Raw genomic sequence first — 24,460 nt, 5'->3', positions numbered from 1 at the left:
TTCCTCTCTGACCAAATCTTATATCCTTTTCTTCATTCACTGTGTTCCAGTTGTACTTTTCTGTTCCTTGGACCTCCCCATCTTAATTTTCTCAAGGTCTGTTAAATTTGCTGTTCTGATTGCAAAATTCTTATTCCAAATCTCCCATGGTTGACTCCTTAATATTATTTAGATCTCAGGTCAAATGTTACCTCCTCACAGAGGCCTTCCCTGACCACTCTATATATGCCACTCTACCACATTATTTTATTTTCTTCATAGCAATTACCACTATTGAAAATTCAGCATGAGAACTGAATGGTGAAAAATACTAATTTGGCTATTTGCACTTTGTTTCTATTCTGATTCTTCTAGGGCCTTGTTCCATTCATTATCTCTCCTCTTTCTTGTATCCTCCATCTCTGTTTCTCTCCACTAGCTACTTCTACCTACAAAAAATTTCAGCTTCCCATCATTAAAAGCACTAAAACAAACAAACTCCTTTGACTCAGCTAACATGGTCAAATTCATGTTTTCTTTTCTACCTTACTTCTCAAAAGAATATTTTAAATCCATTGCATTTCATTCCTTATTACCCTCATGATTTTTTGACTTCTTAGAATATGGTTCCTACCACCTTTTCTTCACTAACCACTTTACTAAATTTAGTCTGCAAAGGGTGATAATGATGTACCATTAGTGAAGACACAGAGGCTTTTTTCACTATATTTTTTCCCCTCCATTGAATTTACTGCCCCCCACTTTTAAACACAAGTAAAATATACTCATTTTAAATAAAAACAGAAAATACAAAATGAGAATTCTGCCTCCTAGAGATAAACCACTAATACCATTTCTTTTGTATACTTCCAGACATTTTTTACTGCATGCATATAGATTTAAAAATAAAGCATAGGCAATCATAGAATGACAATATATATGCTATTCTATATATACTTTAAAAAACTAATGTATCATTAAAAATTTGTAAATCAATAGATACAAGTTCTGTACTCTTGTCTTCTTATATTTAGGCCTTATCTAATCTCCATGTTTATCATAAAAGAGTTATTGAGCGGACATCTGGTCTTATTTTACCATTCCAACCTATTCCGACCACTTATTTTGTCAATTAGAACTTCTATAAACTATATTTTGCCAGCTAGAATTTCTATATACTATATTTTGCCAGCCAGAACTTCAAGCTACAGTGATCACAAATTCAACTATATATATTTAGAAAAACAATTAAAAGAGAAAGAAACAACTATTTAAACAGCGCTCACAAATCTACCCAACATTTTCCTTATAAAGAAAGTGCTAAGAATCTGCTACTTCTTTAATCAGCCTTGCCATAATAAACATGATTCTAATGTTTAAAGAAAGGTGTGTAAGCCAATCACTTGATCTGGTGTTCAAAGAGAAATTTAAAAATACAGATGTTCCTGGACATACAATGGAGTTACATCTCAATAAACTCATTATAAGTTGAAAATATTGTAAGTTTTAATGCATTTAAGACACCTAACCTGCGAGGCTGCGGAGAAAAAGGAACTCTCATACATTGTTGGTGGGACTGCAAAATGGTGCAGCCTCTATGGAAAATGGTATGGAGGTTCCTCAAACAATTGCAGATAGATCTACCATACGACCCAGCTATCCCACTGTTGGGAATATACCCAGAAGAATGGAAATCATCAAGTCGAAGGTATACCTGTTTCCCAATGTTCATCGCAGCCCTCTTTACAATAGCCAAGAGTTGGAACCAGCCCAAATGCCCATCATCGGATGAGTGGATATGGAAAATGTGGTACATGTACACAATGGAATACTACTCAGCTATAAAAACGAATGAAATACTGCCATTTGCAACAACATGGATGGACCTTGAGAGAATTATATTAAGTGAAACAAGTCAGGCACAGAAAGAGAAATACCACATGTTCTCACTTATTGGTGGGAGCTAAAAATTAATATATAAATTCACACACACACACACACACACACACACACACACAAACCGGGGGGGGGGGGGAAGAAGATATAACAACCACAATTATTTGAAGTTGATATGACAAGCAAACAGAAAGGACATTGTTGGGGGGGAGGGGGGGAGGGAGAAAGGAGGGAGGTTTTGGTGATGGGGAGCAATAATCAGCCACAATGTATATCGACAAAATAAAATTTAAAAAAAAAAAAAAAAAAAGACACCTAACCTACCAAATGTCATAGTTTAGCCTAGTCTACTGTAAATGTGCTCAGAACACTTACATTATTCTACAGTTGGGCAAAATCATCTGGAAACACAGTACACAGTAGTATACTGACTGGGAGCTGTGGCTCATTGCCACTGCCGAGCATCTTGAGAGAGTATCATACCTCATAAGGCTAGTGCAGGAAAACATCAAAATTCAACATCTGAAGTTTGGTTTCTACTGAATGCATATAGCCTTTGCATCATCATAGAGTCAAAAAATCATAAGTCAAACCATCATAAGCTGGGACCATGTGCACTCTGTTTCAATTCTGGACGAAAAGCTGTCTGGGTTGAAGTTACTGAGATGGTATATTGGTTTCCAGTATGGCTCCTAAATATGACAAGTTACTGTATTTAATAGGTGATCTAAGGGATTTTTATGGCTAGCCTTGATTATACTCATTCTTTCCTTAACATACTGACAACCTACCCAACCATAAGATTTATCTCCCCTACAGTTTCTGAACACACCAGTTCCTTTTATGTCCCACTTACACCACTGGCCCATAATAATGATGCAATCTGATATAATTACAAGTATATTATAATATCAATTAAAAGACAGTAACCACATATGCTCATTTCCTAGCTTCTAATCACCCTATTTAGCTATTTATACTTTAAAACAACTCTAGCAGGAACCAGAATGCTCAACTGAGGGTGAAGTTTGACTTCTTTTAAAAGTCTTGCAAAATCTTTTAAGGTATACAAATAAATATTTAGAGACAAATATTTAGAGACAGTGGATTTTCAATTTATAATCTATAATAAATATTAAAGATAAAAATCATTAAGCCAACAATAGGTCAAACTAAACAAACATACTCATAATCTGGCTTTTTTCGGATGAATATGTCTTGTATATCATCTTCCATGTGTTGTAGGTCAACATAGAGGTCTGTAGTTCCACTTGCACTAAAATTCCCTTGGATATTTTGACTGTATTGTTGAATACGCTTCCATAAGTCATTACAAAGATGCAATAACTTAGGGTATTCTCCTTCAAATGCTTGTTTCAAAAACATAGAAGCTGCCAAGCAAAACAATAATATTAATTAGATATACGATAAAACAATAGAACATAGTAAATAAATGATTTTTTGCATATAAAGATGATGTTACAAATCCTACAGGACAAACTAAAAAAATGTTCCAATAAGGCCTTTTAGAATAATGCTTAGTAAGAGTAATTTTCCTCTTGGACTATTCATTGTGTTTGATATGTGAGCCACACATTTTAAAACTTGTACGTTAATAACAATAGAAAAACCCACAATTATACTTAAAAATTTAAATCCATTTCTTGATAATTGATTTTTAAAAAACATAGAAAATCAGGATATACAAAAAACTGAACACTAACATCCAACTGACTTAATTTACATTCATACGATACTTCATCCAAAACAGCAAATACAAATACTCAAGTGCACATGGAATACTTACCAAGACTGACAAAATTCGATTCCATAAAACAGGTCTAAGTAAATTCAAAAGGCTTCAAGTCGTACAAAGCATGTCCTCTAACTAAAACAGTTTTAGATTAGAAATCAGTAAAAATAGATATTTGAAAAATCCGCAAATATTTGGAACAGAAAAAAATGCTTCTTAATAATCCATGGGTCAAAAGAGAAACCAAAAGAGAAATTAGAAAGTATTTTGAACTGAATAAAAATTATAACACAACATACCAAAATTTATGGATGTCACTAAAGTAGTACTTAGGGGAAATTTATATAAATTCTTACATTTGAAAAGAAGAAAGGTCTCAAGTCAATGACTTAAGGTTTTATTTTAAGAACACAGAAAAGGAGTGGCATATAAAACCCAAAGTAAACAGAGGAAAACAAAAATCTGTACAGATATCATAAGAAACAGAAAACAGAAAAGCAAGAGAAGCAAAAACTGGTTCATTAAGAAGATGAGTAAAACTGACAAACTCTAGCTAGGTGGATTAAAAGAAAAGAGGAGAAACAAATTAGCCATATTAGGAATAAGAGATGATTTCATTACATATTCTGCAAATTTAACAGGATAATAAAGAAATTATGAACTTTATGCCAATAAACTTCAAAACTTTCATGAAATGTACGAATTTCTTAAAAGACACAAACTACTGAAGCTCACAAATTCCTTAAAGGACACAAACTACCAAAACTCACAAAGAAGAAATAGATACACTGAATAGCCCTGGATCTATTGTATTTTTTAGTTGAAAACCTTACCACGAAGAATAATTACAAGCCCAGAAAACTTCAGTGGTGAATTCTATCAAACTATTTATTAAAGAAATACCAATTCTGCAACAATTCCCACTCATTCTATGAGGCCAACATTACACTTACCCTGATACCAAAACCAAAGACATTAAAGGAAAAAAAATCTACAGAACAATATCCCTTGTGAATACAGATGCAGAAATTATAAACAAAATTTCAGCAAATGTAGTCCAACAATATATAAAAAGGATAATATATCATGATCAAGGGGATTTATACCAGGAATCCATAGTTGGTTTAATATTTTAAAATAAAGCAACGTGATTCATTAATTAACAAACTAAAAAGAAAAAGCGTTTGAAAAAATCTAACATTCATTCCCAATAAAAACTCTTGGCCACCAGGAACAGAAAGGAACATTCTCAATCAGATAAAAGGCATCTATAAAAAACCTACAGCTAATGTGATACTTGACAGGGAGAGAGCTAACACTTTTGCTCAAAAAAAAAAAAAAAAAAAAGAAAGAAAGAAAAGAAAAGAAAAAAGAAGAAAGTAAGTAAAAGACATTCAGATTAGAAAGGCACAGGTGATAGTCTCTTTATTGACAGACAACATGATCATCTACGTAGGCAATCTGAGGGAATCCACCAAAAAAGCTACAGTGAATTTAGCTAAGTTACACGCTATAAAATCAATGTGCAAAGCTCAATGATAGGTCTATATACTAGCAATGAACAATCAGAAATTGAAATTGAAAAAAAATACAATCTACAATAGCATTAAAAATATTAAATACTTAGAGATATCTCTAAGTATATCTCTACGATAAATCTCTAAGTATATCTTTCTAAGTATATCACTTAGAGAAACATCTAAGTATATCTCTCTCTATATTTTTTTCTTGCCAGTACAGCGACAAAATGATCTGCACGCTAAAAACTGCAAAAACAGTTGAGATAAATTAAAGAAGACCTAAATAAATGGAGAAACATAACATATTCATAGTTAAAAAGATTTAATATTGCTAAAGGTAAATTATCCCCAAATTAATCTATATATTAAATGCAACCTCATTTAAAATCAATGCAGACTTTTTTTTGTAGAAATTGAAAAAAAAATCTAAAATTTATATGAAAATGTAAAGGACCTACAACAGCCAAAACAACTTTGAAAAAGAACAAAGTTTGAGGACTAACATCACCTTACTTTAAGACTTATAAAACTACAATAACCAAAACATTGGCATTGGTGTAAAGAAAGGCAAATACATTAATAGCAAAGAGTCCAAAAACAGACCCACACATTTGTGGAAAACTAAATTTTAACAAAGGTACAGAAGCAATTCAGTGAACACAGGGTATATTTCAAATGATATCATAACAACTGAATATCTATATGCAAACAAAACACCTTTAATCCATACTTTGCACTTTATACAAAAATTAACTCAAAAAGGATCAAATCTTCTAGATGAAAACATATGAGGAAATCTTTATTTCCTAGTGTTAGACATGATATGAAACCAAAAGCATGATCCATAAAAGAATAAACTGATAAACTGAACACCTATATTAAACATGTCTGCTCTTCAAAGGACACTGCTAAGTGAATGAAAAGATAAGCCCCAGAGTGGGAAAATAAATTTCCCATATATCCAATAAAGCATTTGTATCTAGAATACATAAGAAACTCTCAAATCCCAATAATAACAACCTAATTTTTAAAATAGGACCTTTATCAAAGAAGGTATATGAATAGCTAATGAGCAGATGAAAAATTACTCAACATTTTTAGTCAATAGGAAAATGCATATTAAAAATACAATGAGATACAACTATGTAACTGTTAAAATGGCTAAAATTAAAAGTGATCATATCAAATGTTGGTGAGAATGGAGGAACTGTAGCTCTTGTATACTTGGTGGAAAGGAAGAGTTGTATAATCATTTTGCAAAAGAGTTTGGCATCTCCTTAAAATGTTACATACATAACTACATGGTCAAACTATTCCACTCCTAGATATTTATCCAATAGAAATAACAGTATATGTCCACATAAAGATCCATGCATAAACATTAAAAGCAGCTTTATTTGTAATAGCAAAAAACTGCAAACAACCCAATGCCCATTAACAGGTAAATGCATAAACAAAGTGTAATATATCCATACAATGGAACACTACCTAGCAAAAGAACCACACAAAACAGATGAATCTCAATAAAATCATGCTTTGTGAAAGATGCCAGACAAATAATCTAAGTCATATTCCTGTGGTTATCCTTTCAAAACAATCTGTTCTTTGCTCTTTGTGTTTATCACAATTTCTACCTATATTTGTTTAAAGTATATTTCTCTGAAGTGACTGTAAACTCCATGAGAGCAAGGACAATGCTTGTTTTCTTCAACGCACATTTGGTCTCTAGCACAGTGCCTAGAATAGTAGAAATTAAGTAAATATTCCCTGAATGACAGCATGAATTAAGTGGTTTTTTTTTTTTTTTTTTTTTTTTTGGTCTTTGTCCTGACCGGTGCTCAGCCAAGTGAGTGCACCGGCCATTCCTATATAGGATCCGAACTGCGGCGGGAGCGTCGCTTCCCTCCCAGCGCCGCACTCTCCCGAGTGCGCCACGGGCTCGGCCCAAGTGTTGTTTTTTAATAGATGGTGGTATGATCACTTTCCTAGAAATCTTACCTATACAGGAAAAATCACTTTATGTCCTTTCTGCTCAGTTTCTCTGCAAAACTAAAACTGCTTTAAAAATAAAGCCTATTGTTGGGTCCGCTGCCGGCCGACCTGAACAACCCTAGCCTCATTCCTTTTGGTGGGCCAGTGAATGGCCCGGATTACTCTTTCCTTCCAGTCCCCTTTAGAAGGAGATGGGGGAAGAGAGCTGTGAAGAGAAGTGAGCACAGCCACCGGCCCCAACCAGCCCGGTTAAAGGACACTCAGATGCGGTGGGGGTTCTGTCAAGTAGCTCCGTTTATTATCACACAAGCACTTGCTTTTATAGGTAGATGGGGAGGGGAGGTTTTAACATCAAAAGATGTACTTAAAAGGATAAGAACATACCGTAACCATATCACTGTTTTTTCCCCTTAGAAGAATATCTGCCCTCCTCCCAGACACCTGCTCCAGTTTTCAAGCCTCCACAGCACTGGCCAGAGCTCTGCCTGGGAGGACCCTTGAGCAGCTGGCTCTCAGCGTAGCATCATGTTCATGCCTCCACCATGGAGAAGCGCCCTGCCGAGGGGCAACACACAGCATGAAACTAGGGACTTGCATTCTTGTCCCAAGTCTAGTGGGGCAGTATTTCGGAAGGACGAGTGGGGAATACACGGGCAACCTCCAAAATGCTCGAACGTCCGATCCGTGTCCCAGAGCAGCGGGGTCACAGGTGGGCACACTGCTAAGGCACGAAGGCTACAGCAGGAGGGAAGACGCCAACCAGAGGCCCCAGGAGGACAAGTTCTGCTCCAGTGCTGCCTTAGGGTAATCCTATCAGCTTAAAGGTCAAGGGCATGCATCCTGTCTCAATGCCTAGCTATTGCAATCACGCAGTGTTCACAAGCGCGGAAGCACGTATTTGGCGAATAAGGGCTAAGGCAAGGGTCCCGCAGACACTCCCACCCTACTTCCTCCCTGGCGCCCTCTTAGGCTGCCACATTAATACGCCCTTGTGGGCCCATAATGGCGCTGCTTGTAATGTCACTTAAGGTGGTATTAGTTTTTAAGGCCCAACAGCCTATTACTTAGGAAAAATAAATTTTTAAAAAATCATTGATGAGGGTTTCAGATAGCCAAAATTTGCCTCTATTATCTTACTAAATATGATTAATTGTAAATTACTTAAGTCAAGCTTGAGTAATTAAAGCTTACAAAAGTACTGTATATTTAAATCTTGAAGGTAAGTTTTAGTTTAATTTCTTTTATATATGGTTATAAGGTGTTCACATTACCTATACAACTTGATTATAATCAATTGTTTGATAAACATTTATAGAATATCTGAATACCTATTGTACATTTTTTTTTCTTGCCAGTACAGGGATTGAACCCCAGACCTTGGTACATACTCTAACTGAGCTAACCAAACAGCCCCATTGAACATCCTAATAATTTAACAAATCATTTATAGACAGAAAATGATAGGTTATTAATTCCCAGTTACTTGAGAATTTATTATTCAGATTATCCCCTTGTGTAAACTATTGTTCTTTTTATTAATCATTAGTGATTACAACACAGGCACTAATATGGAGATTGCTATGGGTTAAACATATTCCCTAAAAGTTCATGTGTTAGAAACTTGATTCCTATTGCAATGGTGTTAAAAGTATGGGGAATTTGATTACGGTATTTGAAAGGTATGCCTTTAAGAGGCGATTAGATTGTGAGGACTATGCTCTCATGAATGGATTAATCTATTCATGGAGTAATGAGTTATCATGAATGTGGATTGATGGCTTTCTAGGCTGAGCATGTGGAAGAGCTCTCACTATCTTCTCCAATTGATCGCCTGCATCACCACAGGACCCACCCTGAAGAAGGCCCTCATCAGACACACCCCCCTGGACCATGGACTTCCCAGCCTCCAAATTTGTAAGAAATAAATTTCATTTCTGTATACATTACCCAGTTTCAGAAATTCTATTATAAGCAACAGAAAACAGACTAATACAGAGAAGAAACTCACACTGACCATTTTAATTACTATTAAAATACTATTTTATAATTTAGAAGACACGTTTTCTTGGCAGGTAATAGGTCTGGCGGAAAAAAACCTCTGATTAAGAAAATCTGCCCTCGATTTTATTCCCCTATCCCTGTCTTCTTCAATTCATTGTAGTAAGAACCACTATAGATTCAAAAATTTGTAGGCTCAGATCCATCTCACATCTTGAGCTAATTCTCACAGAGATGAAAGAATATAAATACTCTATGTGCTTCTTTTCTCTCTTTCTACCTTCTCTATTTCCAGTTCCTTATTTTACCTTCTTCCTAGCACTAAACAATATGTTATTTGTTTCTGTTGACTGTCTATCCTCCTTTAAAATGTAAGTTAAATGAGGGCAGCAATATTATTTGACTTATTTATCTCTGTATTTTCTTTATCTAGACTAACACTAGGCCTTCAATTATTGAATGAACAAATGAACTAAAAACTAATAAAAAGAGGTCTAGGTTTGGAATTAAATCAGTTTCTCAGATTCTAATAGCCTAGTCTTAATTGTCTCACTACACCGAGATTCCTGGTTCAGGGATTCAGAGGACAGCTTAATGTCTGCTTTATCCGAGAGCTGCAGCAGTCACAGCTCTCACCTTAGAATTGACTAGCTATGCCTAAACCTTAGCCTGTATAATGTGTCTGCTCCTGCATCTCCTTGTAGAAAGACTGAATGCCTCACTGCTAGGCCACTGACTAGGGTCAGGCCAAGAATAGGCAATGTTCCTTAAAACTCCCACCAACATTCAGCTGCCCAAACACTGGGCAGTGCCAAATCTATGTGGAAGGATTTAATCATTCATCCTTTCAACAAATATTTGTTGAGAATTTACTACATGCCAAGTACCATTGTAAATGATGATATACAGTAGTGAACAAAATAGGCAAGTTCCTACCCAGCTTATACTCTAGTAAAGGAGGACAAGAAACAAATCAGTATGTAACATATCTTTGAAGAAAAAGAAAGCAAGGTTAGAGACTAGACAGTGATAGGGAGTGCTATTTTATATATTGCAGACATGGAGGTCCTCCCAGCATAAAGCAAGAATATGATCCATCTGGATATTTTGGGAAATAGTAATTCAGATGCAAGAAACAGCAAATGCAAAGAACTTGGAGTAGATTATCCTACTAGACTCTGCTGATCATATTTTAACAGAAATTGGCATACTCTTTGGACAACTTGTCCTGAGAGAGTCAGCCTTCATAACTAGGTTCAGTCCCTCCTTTCTAAGTAGACTGCTACCCATTTCTACCTCATTCCTTTTTCTAACTGGCCCAGTTCCCAATAAACTGTCAGGCCTTATACCTAAAACCCAGACTATGAAAGTAAAAGAAGCAAGTAATCTACTGGCTTCATGATATTTTGGAAATAATTTCTGTTACATAACTGTATTAGTTATCTATTGCCATGTAACAAATTGCCATAAACACAAATGCTTGTTTTAACAATATACATTTATTATCTTATAGTTTCTGTAGGTCAGGAATCCAGGAACGACTTAGCTGGATCCCCTGCTTCAGGTTCTCTCACAAGGCTGTAATCAATGTGTCAGCCACATGTGGAGTCTCATCTGAAGGTTCAACTGGGGAAGGATCTCCGTCTAACCTCTTGTGGTTGTTGGCAGGATTCAGTTCCTTGTGGGCTTGCCTCAGTTCCCAGCTTGGTGTTGGCTAGAAGCTGACCTCTACAACATGGCAGCTTGTTTCATCAAAACATAAAAGCCAAGAAGGCAATAGAGCCTACTAGTAAGACAAAGGTTAAAATCTTATAGAACATAATCACAGAAAGGACATTTGCTTTCTATGTTCTATAGGTTAGAAGCAAGTTCTGCCAGTTATTAAGAAGAGATTACACAAAGGTGTAAACACCAGGAGACAGAGGTCATTGGGGGCCATCTTAAGATCTGCTTGCCACAATAAAATAAAGGTCAAATATTGAGAGCCCCATAGGAGTCTTGCAAACACCTACTTTTCAAATCCTCATATACATAATCTATATTACTCTATCCTAAAACAAAACAATAGGAAAGAAAAAAATCAGTTTTATATAAAAGATACAATTTTCTAAAGTAGAAATTGGGGGAAAAGCCCAATTATACTATAAAAATAGTTTAGAAATAAAATAAAAGTACTATAATAAATCACAGGTACGTCAATTTTTCCATGTAATGAATTTTCCTATTACCCTTTCTACTTTGGCCACTGAGGTGGCAATAACTTTTTCTTCTAAATTGTGAAAATCTATGGCCCAAGAAATACATAAAAAGCAAATAAACATTTATATGAACTAAAGCTAATTGTAAATACATTTTATTGAGGATTAATAAACCTTTTAATTTTAATTATAGCTTAATAAAACTAAAACCAGAATAGAAATAAAACAAACCTTTTTTTTTTTTTTGCTGGCTGGCCAGTAAGGGGATCTGAACTCTTGACCTTCGTGTTATATCACTGAGCTCTAGCTAACTAGCCAGCCCTAAAACAGACTTTTTGAAAACTCAGAAAAACCACATTTAAGATGAATAGATATTAAAATACAAATTTTCTATATAAAATATTACAATTAAATAATTGTCTAGAAATATCTGGCTGTGGGCCCTATGAGGTTTCTCAGGTTTTTGTTGTTTTTTCCCTCATAATGGCAACAACACAAAGTTATGAAGTCCAATACCAACTGGGTATGCATTCTGTACCACAATCCTTCATTTTTAGCAGGAATATAAAGCATACAGTCTCTAACCTTCTAACTCTCTAACCCTCAATCTATGACATGAAGATGAGCATTCTCTTTATCTCACAGAAAAAATAAAGGCCACTAGAAAAAAGCCTTTCAACTTTTTACCCTTCATCCCCATGTTTCTAATCTTCAACTTTCTTAACAGGAGCAGATGTCCACCGTATGCAACACCAATTCTTCAATCTCTGCTCTCAGTCCTACCCTGTCTCATCTCCTCCAAGACAATTATTCTTTTTTTTTTTTTATTTTTAGCTTTACACTTTCTACTGGCTCCCTCCCAAGATCAAGAAAAAAAATGCTTGGGCCGAGCCCGTGGCGCACTCGGAAGAGTGTGGCGCTGGGAGCGCAGCGACACTCCCACCGCGGGTTCGGATCCTATATAGGAATGGCCGGTGCGCTCACTGGCTGAGTGCCGGTCACGAAAAAGACAAAAAAAAAAAAAAAAAAAAAAGAAAAAAATGCTTGAAAAAATGTTCACATGATCTCCCATAGTATTAAAAAAAAAAAAAGAAACTACAAATAAAATGGTAACACACTCCCATCCTACAACTGTTCACTTGTAGGCACTATCCTGTTGCTGCTTGTAAAAGTAGTCCACAAACATTTCCTGGACTCTTTCAGACTACAATCAGACTTCCATCTGCTGCCACATCACTGAAATTACTTTAGTAAAAGTCACAATATCATTCCAACTGCCAGAAACAGTGGGTACTTTTTTGATCTCCTCTCACTTGATCTCTGTTGATCACCCTCTCCTCTGAGAAATACTCTCCATGACCCCATTCTCTCTTAGTTTTTCCACTTCTCTGATTTGTTATTCTTCTGTGCTGACTTCTTCTGCCTTAAATGCATTCCTTGAAATTCTAAAAACATTATATAGTAGTTTCTAATGATTCTTTGTATTTCTGAGGTATCAGTTGTAATATCACCTTTTTCATCTCTAATTTTTGCTATTTGAGTCTTCTCTCTTCTTTTTTTAGTTAGCCTTGCTAATGGTTTGTCAATTTTATTTATCTTTTTAAAAAACCAACTTTTTGATTCATTGACCTTTTGTATCATTTTTTGGGTTTCTATTTCATTAAGTTCTGCTCTGATCTTAATGATTTCTTTCTATCTGCTAACTTTGGGTTTGGATTGTTCTTGTTTTTCTAGTTCTTTAAGGTGAAGTGTTAGGTTGTTTACTTGCCATCTTTCCATTATTCTGAAGTAAGCATTTAATGCGATTAATTTCTCCCTTAGTACTGCTTTTGCATTATCCCACAGGTTTTGGTATGATGTATCATTATTTTCATTAGTTTCAAGAAATTTTTTGATTTCCTGTTTAATTTCTTCTTGGGGCCATATGTCATTAAGTAGAATGCTGTTTAATTGTGATGTGTTTGTATAGTTTCCAGAGTTTCATTTGTTATTGATTTCTAATTTTAATCCATTGTGATCTGGAAAAATATAGGGAATAATTCCAGTATTTCTGAATTTGCTGAGACTTGATTTGTGACCTGACATGTGATCTATCCTGGAGAATGTTCCATGTGCTGATGAGAAGAATGAATATTCTGAGGTCATTGGATGAATGTTTTGTAGATATCTGCCAAGTCCCATTGGTCTAAAGTGTTGTTTAGATCTTGTGTTTCTCTGCTGATTCTTTGCCTAGATGATCTTTCCAATTTGGGAGTGGGGTGGTCAGGTCCCCTGCTATTATGCTATTAGTATCTATCTCATTCTTTAGGTCTAATAGTGTTTGCTTTATAAATCTGGCTGCTCTGACATTGGATGCATATATATTTATGATTGTTCTGTCTATGATTGATGGATACATCCTCTTATTATATAGTGGACTTCTTTATCTCTTTTTATAGTTTTTGGTTTAAAGTCTATTTTATCAGATATAAGAATAGCTACTCTGGCTTATATTTCATTTCTATTTGCATGGTATATCTTTTTCCATCCTGTCACTCTTAGTCTATGTGTGTCTTAACAGATGAGGTGAGTCTCTTGAAGGAAGCATATAGTTGGGTCCGCCTTTTTAATCCAGTCAGCTAGTCTGTCTTTTGAGTGGGGAATTTAATCCTTTTACATTAAGAGTTGTTACTGAAAAGTACTGATTTGCTCCTAGAATTTTATTGATTTTTGTCTGGATGTCTTAAGTATCTTTTGTTCGTTTCTTTCTGACTTACTGTTTGTCTTCTGTATTTATTAGTTTCTTAGGGTGGTAAACTTTTTTAACTCTTTATTGTTAACATGTTTATTTTACTAGTGGGTTTTTTCTTGAGTATTTATGGCAGTGGTGGTTGTTTTTCAGGTACCAAACCCAGTACTCCCTTGAGAATTTCTTGTAAGGCTGGTCGTGTGGTAGTCAACTCCTGAGTTTTTGTTTGTCTGAGAAATATACTATTTGTCCTTCATTTTGAAAGGATAGCCTTGCTGGGTAAAGTATTCTTGGCTGGCAATCTTTGTCTTTTAGTGTTTTGAATATATCACCCCATTATTTTCTGGCTTTGAGGATTTGTGATGAAAAGTCTGATGTTAGTCTGACTGGGGCTCCCTTATAGGGGAGCTTGATGCTTCTCTCTTGCACCCTTTAAGATTCTCTCTTTGTCTTTGAGTTTTGCCAATTTGACTATAACATGTCTTGGAGAGGACCTTTTTGACTTGAAAATGTTTGGGGGATCTTTGAGCCTCCCGAATCTGAAGATCTGTGTCTTTCCCTATACCTGGGAAGTTTTCTGCCACTATTTCGTTGAATATATTTTCAACACATCATTTGTATAGGCATCATTTGTACAGGAAAGACAGAAAAAATTGATTTTTTATCCATTATTTTAAAGTTATCAAAGCTCCACAACATCACCAAGGGTAAGGAACCAGAAAGTATTTCTTTCTTTGTTTCATTATGAACTCATGGATTTAGACATATCTGATGGGTTTCAATCCCTTACAATTGCTATCTTTATTGATGATAAAATTATTCCACCTTTGGTAGGTGTCTATTCAAATTACTTCCTGAGTTCTTTTAACGCATCCCTAGTAGTCTTTGTTATCCTTCTTGCTTTCTAATCTATGAGTTCACAAAATTATCCTGCACACTTCCTGCCCCAAATCTGAAGTCAGCCATTTCTTCAAGAAACCCTGGTTTCTTTTCATGAGAAATCATATTTAGCATGAATGTTGGAAGGGCTCAATATTATTGATATGGCTACTATTTCTGGGCCTTTTCAGTGGCCAGAGTTATAAAATGTATATAAAACAACTATTTTTTTAATAAAAAATACATCATCAATTCACTTTGATCTCACCCAACTTATATCTTCTTTCTCCCATGCTAAAAATCCTGATTCATTATCTTATCAACATGATTATTCATTTACTTTATCCCACACTACACACAACAGTATGTGAATAGCAATACTAATACTACCATCGATATCTTGACTACTGAAAAGAGTTCATGAGTTTTTGAGCAGTTCTTGCTGTCCTTTAAGTAAATCCTGATAAGGATACAGAAACAAATTACTGAGTTTAAAAGTAAAGCAGTCAAATGAGTAAGCAAAATCATCAATTGAAAGAGTTCCTCTCTGTGTGGTAATGTCACACATTTACATTCAACTGTTTCATTTTACTTTTAATTTTTAGAAATTTCTTCTGTCATTTTAATTTAGTTTTATAACTATATAAAGTATTTATATGGCTGCAAACTTAAATCTACAATTCAATGAAGTGTAGCTTTTATCCCTGTTCCTTTCAATGTCTTATTCACTCCCCTCACCAAATTATTGGTAACCAATAATTTACCCTCGTATTTTTTATAAATATAAAGAAAAATATATTTATATTATCTTCTTTTTTAGGTAACCAATAGCACATATACACATATTTGTCTATTTTTTTAAACTTAATACTTGTATATCTTGGAGATCACTCCATAGTAGTATATAAAGATATTCCTTATACCTTTCTTTTTATAGCTGCATGGCATTCCATTCTATGGATGCACCATAGTTTGTTTAACTAATCCTCTAGTAACGAACATTTGGTTGTTTCCATTTTTTGCTATTCCAAATAATGAAGGAATGAATAACCTTGTGAATATATCTTTTCATATTTCTTGCTAGTCCCTCTATGGAATAGATCCTTGAAGTAGAATTGCCATGTAAAAAAGTAAATACTTATATATAATTTTGTTAGGAACTTACAAACTCCCTTCCATAAGGACTATATGCTAATTAACTATGTGTAAGAATGACTGTTTCCCTACAGGCCTGTGTGTTATCAAACTTTTTCATTTTTTACTAATTTGATAGATGAGAAATGGTGTCTCCCTGTACTTTTATTCTACATTTTGAGTATCTTTACCTTATACATAAGAGATATCTACATTTTTTCCCTATAAGGTTATTGGCTTTTTTCTTCTCATTTTAGAAGCTTTTTACATATTATAGAATCTAACCCTTTTTCTGTGATGCAAATTATAAACTTTTTACACTATACTTGTCTTTTATTAATAGTGATGATCTTTTCAGTAGTAAGAATCTTCTTTTTATACACAGGAAAATGGGGGCTCCTAGAAGTTGGGTGACACAACCAGAAAGGGATGGGTTTGAGGTGTGAACCTTCACTACTTGAGCTGAATTGCCTTGCTTCCATTGGCTGTTTGGAGAAAACACTGGGCTCTTCCCATTTTGGTGCACTTTGGCCCATGGAAGTGTGTCCTGAGCTGTAGCCCTAACAGGTCTCCATGACTGACTCAGAGCTTGAAATCTACCCTAAAGCATAGTGTATAAATATTTTTTTCTAGTTTGTTATTTGCCTTTTTATTTTGCTTATGGGTTTTTGTGGGGTTTTTTTTCAATGCAAAATTTTTAAATGAAATCAAATTATCAATCCTCATTGCTTCTAGATACTGAATCAGTTAGAAAGGTTTTCCCCCATTCCTAACTTATTCAATTGTCTTTTCTAACTTATTTAATTGTCTTTTCTTCCAGCACTTGAATGATTTTATATTTTACATTTAATTCTTTGATCCTCTTGGGGCCCACCCGGGGACCTGGGGTATGGATCCGGGGACCAGACCTCCCCCAACCAGGCACACCACCAGTACCAAGGAGCATGCCAAAAACATCACCTCCATGGGGTGGCCCACCACAGCTACCACAATAACCACAGCTGCCGCAAAAGTGGCTAGAATCCACAACCACCACACAGGTGGTCCGTCAGCCACTGGAATGCATGACACAGGAGAGTCACCAGCAGAGACCAAAGAATAGAAGAGGATGTCTCTCTCCACAAAGCCCATTCCAGAGTGACAGAAGAAGCATCTGTTCTACAGTAATACTGGGGGACCTGAACACACCTCTCAGCATTGGACAGATCAGCTACCCAATAAATCAACAGAGTAACCATTCCTCTTTCAGAAGGAGAGAAGAAATCTAGGGTAATTAGAGGGGGAGAGTGAGAGGGGAACAGGAAGAGATTGGACAAGGGGCATGAATAAGTACGATTTTTAACAATATATATGCTAGTACTATTGATTTGATCAACATATGTCAACATTGAACCCCCAAAATATGTATAATCAATTATGATTCAATAAAAAATTTTTTTTTAAAATTATTTGATCCATGTGGAATTTACCCTGATATATACAGAGTAAACTGAATTCTTTCACTGAACTCTACCTCATTGTACTCTTCAACTCTGAGCAGTTTATCTACTTCAATAACTACTAGATCTAAGTTCTATTCAACAAATCTTCATGGAGGGTTTAATTAAATATTTTAGTCTCATATTTGCATTCTTCTTTTACCTCAATGAAAATTGCTTCATATTTCATAAAAATATTCATTGCAAAGAATCAAGTAAAGGAATAGGGAAAAAATTAAAAATTATTTGATAGTCACGATAATCATCACTAACATTTTTGTAACTATCTTTTCATGTTGCTGTTTATCATGCATACATTTTGCTATTTGTTTTCTAAAAGTATTTCATATTAGGGTCTTTTTTTTTCATTTAGCTTATAAGTGCTTATTATTTTTTAAATGAAGAGTATTTTGATTTTTATAATTTGTTTTCTCTTTGGATTTCCTTCTAAGTCATAAACCTTTAAATATTAATTTAACACTTTAGGGGCCCATCTCAACAGAATGTCTATTATATACTGGGCATGAGCACAGTGCTATCTGACACGAGTATAACATGAAACAGAGGTGGACAGAAAAGCTTTTTCCAGAGCCTAGTGGGAGATACAGACAAGCTAGTAGATAAGCCATTATAATCTATGGGCTAAGTGCTGAAATTGGGGACATTAAGAGTTCTATGGGAGCAGAGAGAGGATCCCTCTTGCCCATGTCTGGGCAAGGATGGGGAGGGTGGCATTAGGGAATACTTCATTTCTAAATTGAGATGAAAAGGATGACTGTGAGTTATCCCAGATGAAGGGGAGGATATAGACATATGTTTCAGGAATATGTAAATACTGAGAAGAAAGAGGGCAATTCATCTAAGAATTCAAGCTCAAATACAGAGATAAAAAAGTAGAAAGACAAATAGTGAGTGATGAGGAAATAAGATGGGACCTAAAAAGTCATGTTTGGTTTGCATCTTGGGAGTAATGGGGGAAGAGTAGTGGAGGCAGACCAGTTCCCCCCTTGTAACAATTAAAGAAGCCATATGTATTTTTAAAAATTCAAGGTTGTCCCCCCACAGAGGATCTCTGCTGGAGAAGGAAGAAACTAGCAAAACTTTCAGGGGTTTGCGCAATTGAAATGAAAAATCAGAAACTTAAGGAATCCCAAACTGGGCTTCCCATGGAAAATTTGCTGAGTTCCGAGATTGCACAGAAAGCTAGGAACTAGGTCTATAGCTTCAAAAAGTGGAGTAAAAGGTCCTTCACATTTATGGTGCTTAGGAAACAAAGACAGGGGATGGAGGGGAAGCAGGAGGACATGCCACAAACACAGGCAAGGTCTTCTCTTGAAGATATTCACTAGACCTAAAGTTTCATAATGTGGGAGGTCTGGGAACCTTTGGAAAACTAGATCAACCTCAATATTTCAGGAACGAGGAGACAAAGACCCTCAAACTTCTCAATTAAAAGCCTAGGTGGTCTCCTATGCTTACCACAGGCTATGTTCTTACACTGACTGTATAAAAAGAGGAGACAGAGTAAACCTACCACATATATACCTCAGCCCAGGCCTTATTCCTGGTCTGTATTATGAATCAGGGAACATCGAGTTGAAAAAAATAAAAAATTACAAAATAAGAGCCTAGGAGAAGCATGTCAAATTAAAAGGGGAGAATCAGAGGTAGACTGAGACTTATTAAAACTGCAATTGCCCCAAGTCAACGCAATCCTAGACTGAATTAAAATAATCAGCCTATGAGTATAGACATATAAGTGGAGAGCCAGAGGGAGAGAAATGAGTACAAGACACTTCACAATAGATAAGTAAACGAATCCTATGAATCAATGAGACTAACAATTGTATAGAAAATTAACAGATATTTTGTCAAAGAAAATATACAAATGGCCAATATACAAATGGAAAAATGAATAATTTTAGTCATAAAGATTACAAAAATTAAAACCACAACATGATTCAACTAAAGGTCTATCAGAATGGTTAAAACAAAAAACACAGAAAATACCAAGTGTTAACAAGAATGTCGAAAAACTGGAATGCTCATATACTGCAGATGGGAGCTTAAATTGCTACAACCACACTGGAAGACTCTTTGATGGTACCTACTAAAGTTGAACATATGCATACTCTATGACTTACTATATTAGTATCCTATAGCTACTGACTGTAACAAATTACCTCAACCTTGGGGGCTTAAGACAACAAATAGGTATTATCTTATTAATCGGTCTCAGCCAAAATCAAGGTGTCAGCACAGCTGTGCTCCTTCTGAATGTTCTAGAGTTTTTTTTTTTTTCCCTTGCCTTTTCCACCTGACTATATTCCTTTGGCTTTTGGGCCCCTTCCAGCAATTATATCACCTCGATCTGTGTTTCCATTGTCACATCTGCTCCACTGACTTTCTCCTGTCTCCCTCTTACCTGTTATAAGGTTATATGATTACATTGGGCCTACTGAGATGATCCAGGATAATCTCTCCATGTCATGATCCTCAAATGACATCTGAAAAACCCATTTTTCCATGTAAGCTAATACATAGTCATAGGTTCTGGAGATTAGGACAAGGAATTTGCTGGGAGGGCTATTATTCTATCAATTTTCCACTTCTGGATTTATTACCAATAAAATTACACAGAACTGTCACAGTAGCATTATTTAAAACAGCCCAAAATGAGAAACCACCCAAATGCCCATCAATAATATGGTGGATAAATATATTGTGGTATAGTTACAGGATGAAATAGTTTACAACATTGAGAATGTCCTACAAGGTCAATATGGAGGCTTAGAAATAGGTTTAGCAAAAGAAATCAGACAGCAGACACAAGAGTATGAACTAGATGGTTTTATCTGTATAAGATAAAAAATAATAATTTAAAAGAAACAATCTATTCCATTAGAAATTAGTGGTTACCCTTGTTATGAGTGGGGCGGTCACAAAGTAGAAGGGGCCTAAGGGGACCATCTGGGCTACAGATAATACTCTGTTTCCTGATCTTGATGCTATTCTTGATCTTAGTTACACAGACGTGTTGAGACTTGAAAAATTCATCTAGGGGCCGAGCCCGTGGCGCAGTTGGTAGAGTGCTGCGCTGGCAGCGCGGCGACACTCCCGCCGCAGGTTCGGATCCTATATGGGACTGACCGGTGCACTCACTGGCTGAGTGCCGGTCACGAAAAAACAACAAAAAAAAAAAAAAAAAAAAGAAAAATTCATCTAGGTGTAAAACTATGATACTCATACTCTCTCTTTATGAGTAATAACTGATTTGTTAAAAAGTAAATGAAGGATTTTAATCAGAAAATGACACAATCAAATTTGTTCTGCCAAACAGTATCCAAACTCTTACTTGATAGCTAGACCCACTTTCCTCCAGGTTATTTCAACTGTCTTAAAAGACCCCTTTCAAACCCTTAGAACAGTTACTTCTTTTCCTGAACAAGCTGCAAGTTTTTTTTCTTTTTTTTTTTTTTTTTTTTGCAGAGTGTTCAGGATGGGCCTTATAAGCTCATTAGACCTATGTAGCAAAATGTTTCAATTGCTGAGATCAAATTTCTAAAAAATACTTTAAATGAGGGTCTGAGGTCTATATTCTATGGAAGTATACTTAAATTGGACATTAAAGAAATGTATCACAATATAATCTCATTTAACTTGTATGCCATTCTAATATACATATATTTAAAAACCTACATACTTATAACTGTGGAGCTTATTTATCCCTGTAATTCTCAAGATGTCTCTAAATTTATCACTATATTTTTAAAAAGGTAAAGATAATGAGTTTTACTATTTAATATTTCAAGACTTAAAACTTTCTAAATCTTAAAACATGCATATCTCCTCAATGTTTCTCTTATTAATACTTGCTTTTCCAAAGTATTACAGATATATAATCACATTAGTTCTCTTAATTGTATGAATAATTTGAGCTGCTTGAGAGTTCTGAGAGACTGATATTGCATGAGGGGCTTTAAACATTTATAAAGAAATTTACTTGCTAGATTTTTCAAGCACATTTCAAAAAATATTTTTGTTAAGTACTTAAGTTTTCATAAAAAGGGCCTTAATATCTGTTCTTCCTTAATTGCTTCCTCCTTTCCTTCCTTCTGACTAGTCAAAAAGCATATATTGAGGACCTACTGTGTGCCAGGTCCTCTTCTAGCCATTGAGGAAAGGGCTATGACTAAAATAGTATTCCCTGTCTTATTGGACTTACATTCTAATGGAGAGCCAGACATGATAAATTAATGAATATTAGTATACCATTATTTATTACAAAATAACTTATTTTTTGCTTTTATTATTCAATAAATAATGGCATATTAGAAAGTGATAGGAGCTATGGACAAAAATAAAGCATATTTATTTTATTTATTTATTTTTTTTTAAATTTTTTTTAAAAATTTTTTTATTTTTTTAAATTTTTATTTTGTCGATATACATTGTGGCTGATTATTGCTCCCCGTCACCAAAACCTCCCTCCCTTCTCCCTCCCCCCCTCCCCCCCAACAATGTCCTTTCTGTTTGCTTGTCGTATCAACTTCAAATAATTGTGGTTGTTATATCTTCCCCCCCCCCCGGTTTTGTGTGTGTGTGTGTGTGTGTGTGTGTGTGTGTGTGAATTTATATATTAATTTTTAGCTCCCACCAATAAGTGAGAACATGTGGTATTTCTCTTTCTGTGCCTGACTTGTTTCACTTAATATAATTCTCTCAAGGTCCATCCATGTTGTTGCAAATGGCAGTATTTCATTCGTTTTTATAGCTGAGTAGTATTCCATTGTGTAGATGTACCACATTTTCCGTATCCACTCATCCGATGATGGGCATTTGGGTTGGTTCCAACTCTTGGCTATTGTAAAGAGTGCTGCGATAAACATTGGGGAACAGGTATACCTTCGACTTGATGATTTCCATTCCTCTGGGTATATTCCCAACAGTGGGATAGCTGGGTCGTATGGTAGATCTATTTGCAATTGTTTAAGGAACCTCCATACCATTTTCCATAGAGGCTGCACCATTTTGCATTCCCACCAACAATGTATGAGAGTTCCTTTTTCTCCGCAGCCTCGCCAGCATTTATCGTTCATAGTCTTTTGGATTTTAGCCATCCTAACTGGGGTTAGATGGTATCTCAATGTGGTTTTGATTTGCATTTCCCGGATGCTGAGTGATGTTGAGCATTTTTTCATATGTCTATTGGCCATTTGTATATCTTCCTTAGAGAAATGCCTACTTAGCTCTTTTGCCCATTTTTTAATTGGGTTGCTTGTTTTCTTCTTGTAAAGTTGTTTGAGTTCCTTATATATTCTGGATATTAATCCTTTGTCAGATGTATATTTTGCAAATATTTTCTCCCACTCTGTTGGTTGTCTTTTAACTCTTTTAATTGTTTCTTTTGCTGTGCAGAAGCTTTTTAGTTTGATATAATCCCATTTGTTTATTTTTCCTTTGGTTGCCCGTGCTTTTGGGGTCGTATTCATGAAGTCTGTGCCCAGTCCTATTTCCTGAAGTGTTTCTCCTATGTTTTCTTTAAGAAGCTTTATTGTTTCAGGGTGTATATTTAAATCCTTAATCCATTTTGAGTTGATTTTAGTATATGGTGAGAGGTATGGATCTAGTTTCATTCTCCTGCATATGGATATCCAGTTATCCCAGCACCATTTGCTGAAGAGGCAGTCCCTTCCCCAGTGAATAGGCTTGGTGCCTTTGTCAAAGACCAGCTGGCAGTAAGTGTGTGGGTTGATTTCTGGATTCTCTATTCTATTCCATTGGTCAGTGTGTCTGTTTTTATGCCAGTACCATACTGTTTTGGTTATTATAGCTTTGTAGTATAGCTTAAAGTCAGGTAGTGTTATGCCTGCAGCTTTATTTTTTTTGCTCAGCATTGCTTTGGCTATGCGTGGTCTTTTATTGTTCCATATAAATGTCTGAATAGTTTTTTCCATTTCTGAGAAAAATGTCTTTGGAATTTTAATGGGGATTGCATTGAATTTGTATATCACTTTGGGTAGTATGGACATTTTCACTATGTTTATTCTTCCAATCCAAGAGCATGGGATATCTTTCCATCTTCTTGTATCCTCTCTAATTTCTCTCAGCAGTGGTTTGTAGTTCTTATTATAGAGATTTTTCACCTCCTTGGTTAACTCAATTCCTAAGTATTTTAATTTTTTGGTGGCTATTGTAAATGGGCAGGCTTTCTTGATTTCTCTTTCTGCATGTTCACTATTGGAGAAAAGAAATGCTACTGATTTTTGTGTGTTGATTTTGTATCCTGCTACTGTGCTGAAATCATTTATCAATTCCAGCAGTTTTTTTGTAGAGGTTTTAGGCTGTTCGATATATAGGATCAAAGCATATTTATTTATGATTAGACTGATAGAGCTTGGATGTGTTGGCCCCCCAAAACTAATGCAGAAATCTGATCCCCAATGTGGCAGTGCTGGAAGCTGTTTGAGTCATGGGGGCAGATTTCTCATGAATGGATTAATGCTCTCCCTGGGGGGTGGGGGTCCTGAGTGACATCGCATTCTATTAGTTCCCGCGAGAGTTGGTTGTTTAAAAGACCTTGGCACCTCCTCACTCTCTCTCTTGCTTCCTCTCGCCATGTGATCTGCTTGTATCCACAGGCTGCCTGCCACTTTCCACCATGAGTAGAAGCAGCCTGAGGTCCATGCCTGATGCAGCTGTCCCAGAATCATAAGCCAAATAAACCTCTGTTCTTTATAAATTGCCCAGACTCAGGTATTTCTGTTACAGCAACACAAATGGACTAATACAAAGACATTCCAGGAAAATCATCAGATTACAAAGAGAAATTATATTTTAACTTTGGTAATGCCTATTTCGCTTATTTCTATTGAGGATTTAGAAATTATGTATTATAACCTAAA

General features: G+C 35.4%; 1 protein-coding gene and 1 non-coding gene across 2 annotated transcripts in view; one reads left to right on the top strand and one right to left on the bottom strand.

Annotated features, from left to right (window-relative positions):
* COG5 (component of oligomeric golgi complex 5) overlaps window positions 1-24,460 on the bottom strand; it is a 338,885-nt gene that overhangs the window by 105,140 nt on the left and 209,285 nt on the right. Inside the window, exon 12 of the mRNA XM_063098584.1 lies at window positions 3,062-3,266. Within this exon, the coding sequence (XP_062954654.1) occupies window positions 3,062-3,266 (205 nt within the window). The remainder of the gene's footprint in view (window positions 1-3,061; window positions 3,267-24,460) is intronic.
* LOC134381403 (small nucleolar RNA SNORA51) lies at window positions 19,019-19,149 on the top strand. The gene has a single exon (XR_010023993.1). It is a non-coding gene; the product is annotated as a small nucleolar RNA SNORA51 (small nucleolar RNA).

This window comes from Cynocephalus volans, chromosome 6, assembly GCF_027409185.1.
Source record: "Cynocephalus volans isolate mCynVol1 chromosome 6, mCynVol1.pri, whole genome shotgun sequence".
Taxonomy (NCBI): Eukaryota; Metazoa; Chordata; class Mammalia; order Dermoptera; family Cynocephalidae; genus Cynocephalus; species Cynocephalus volans.
This window is presented reverse-complemented; position numbering and strand designations above follow the sequence as displayed.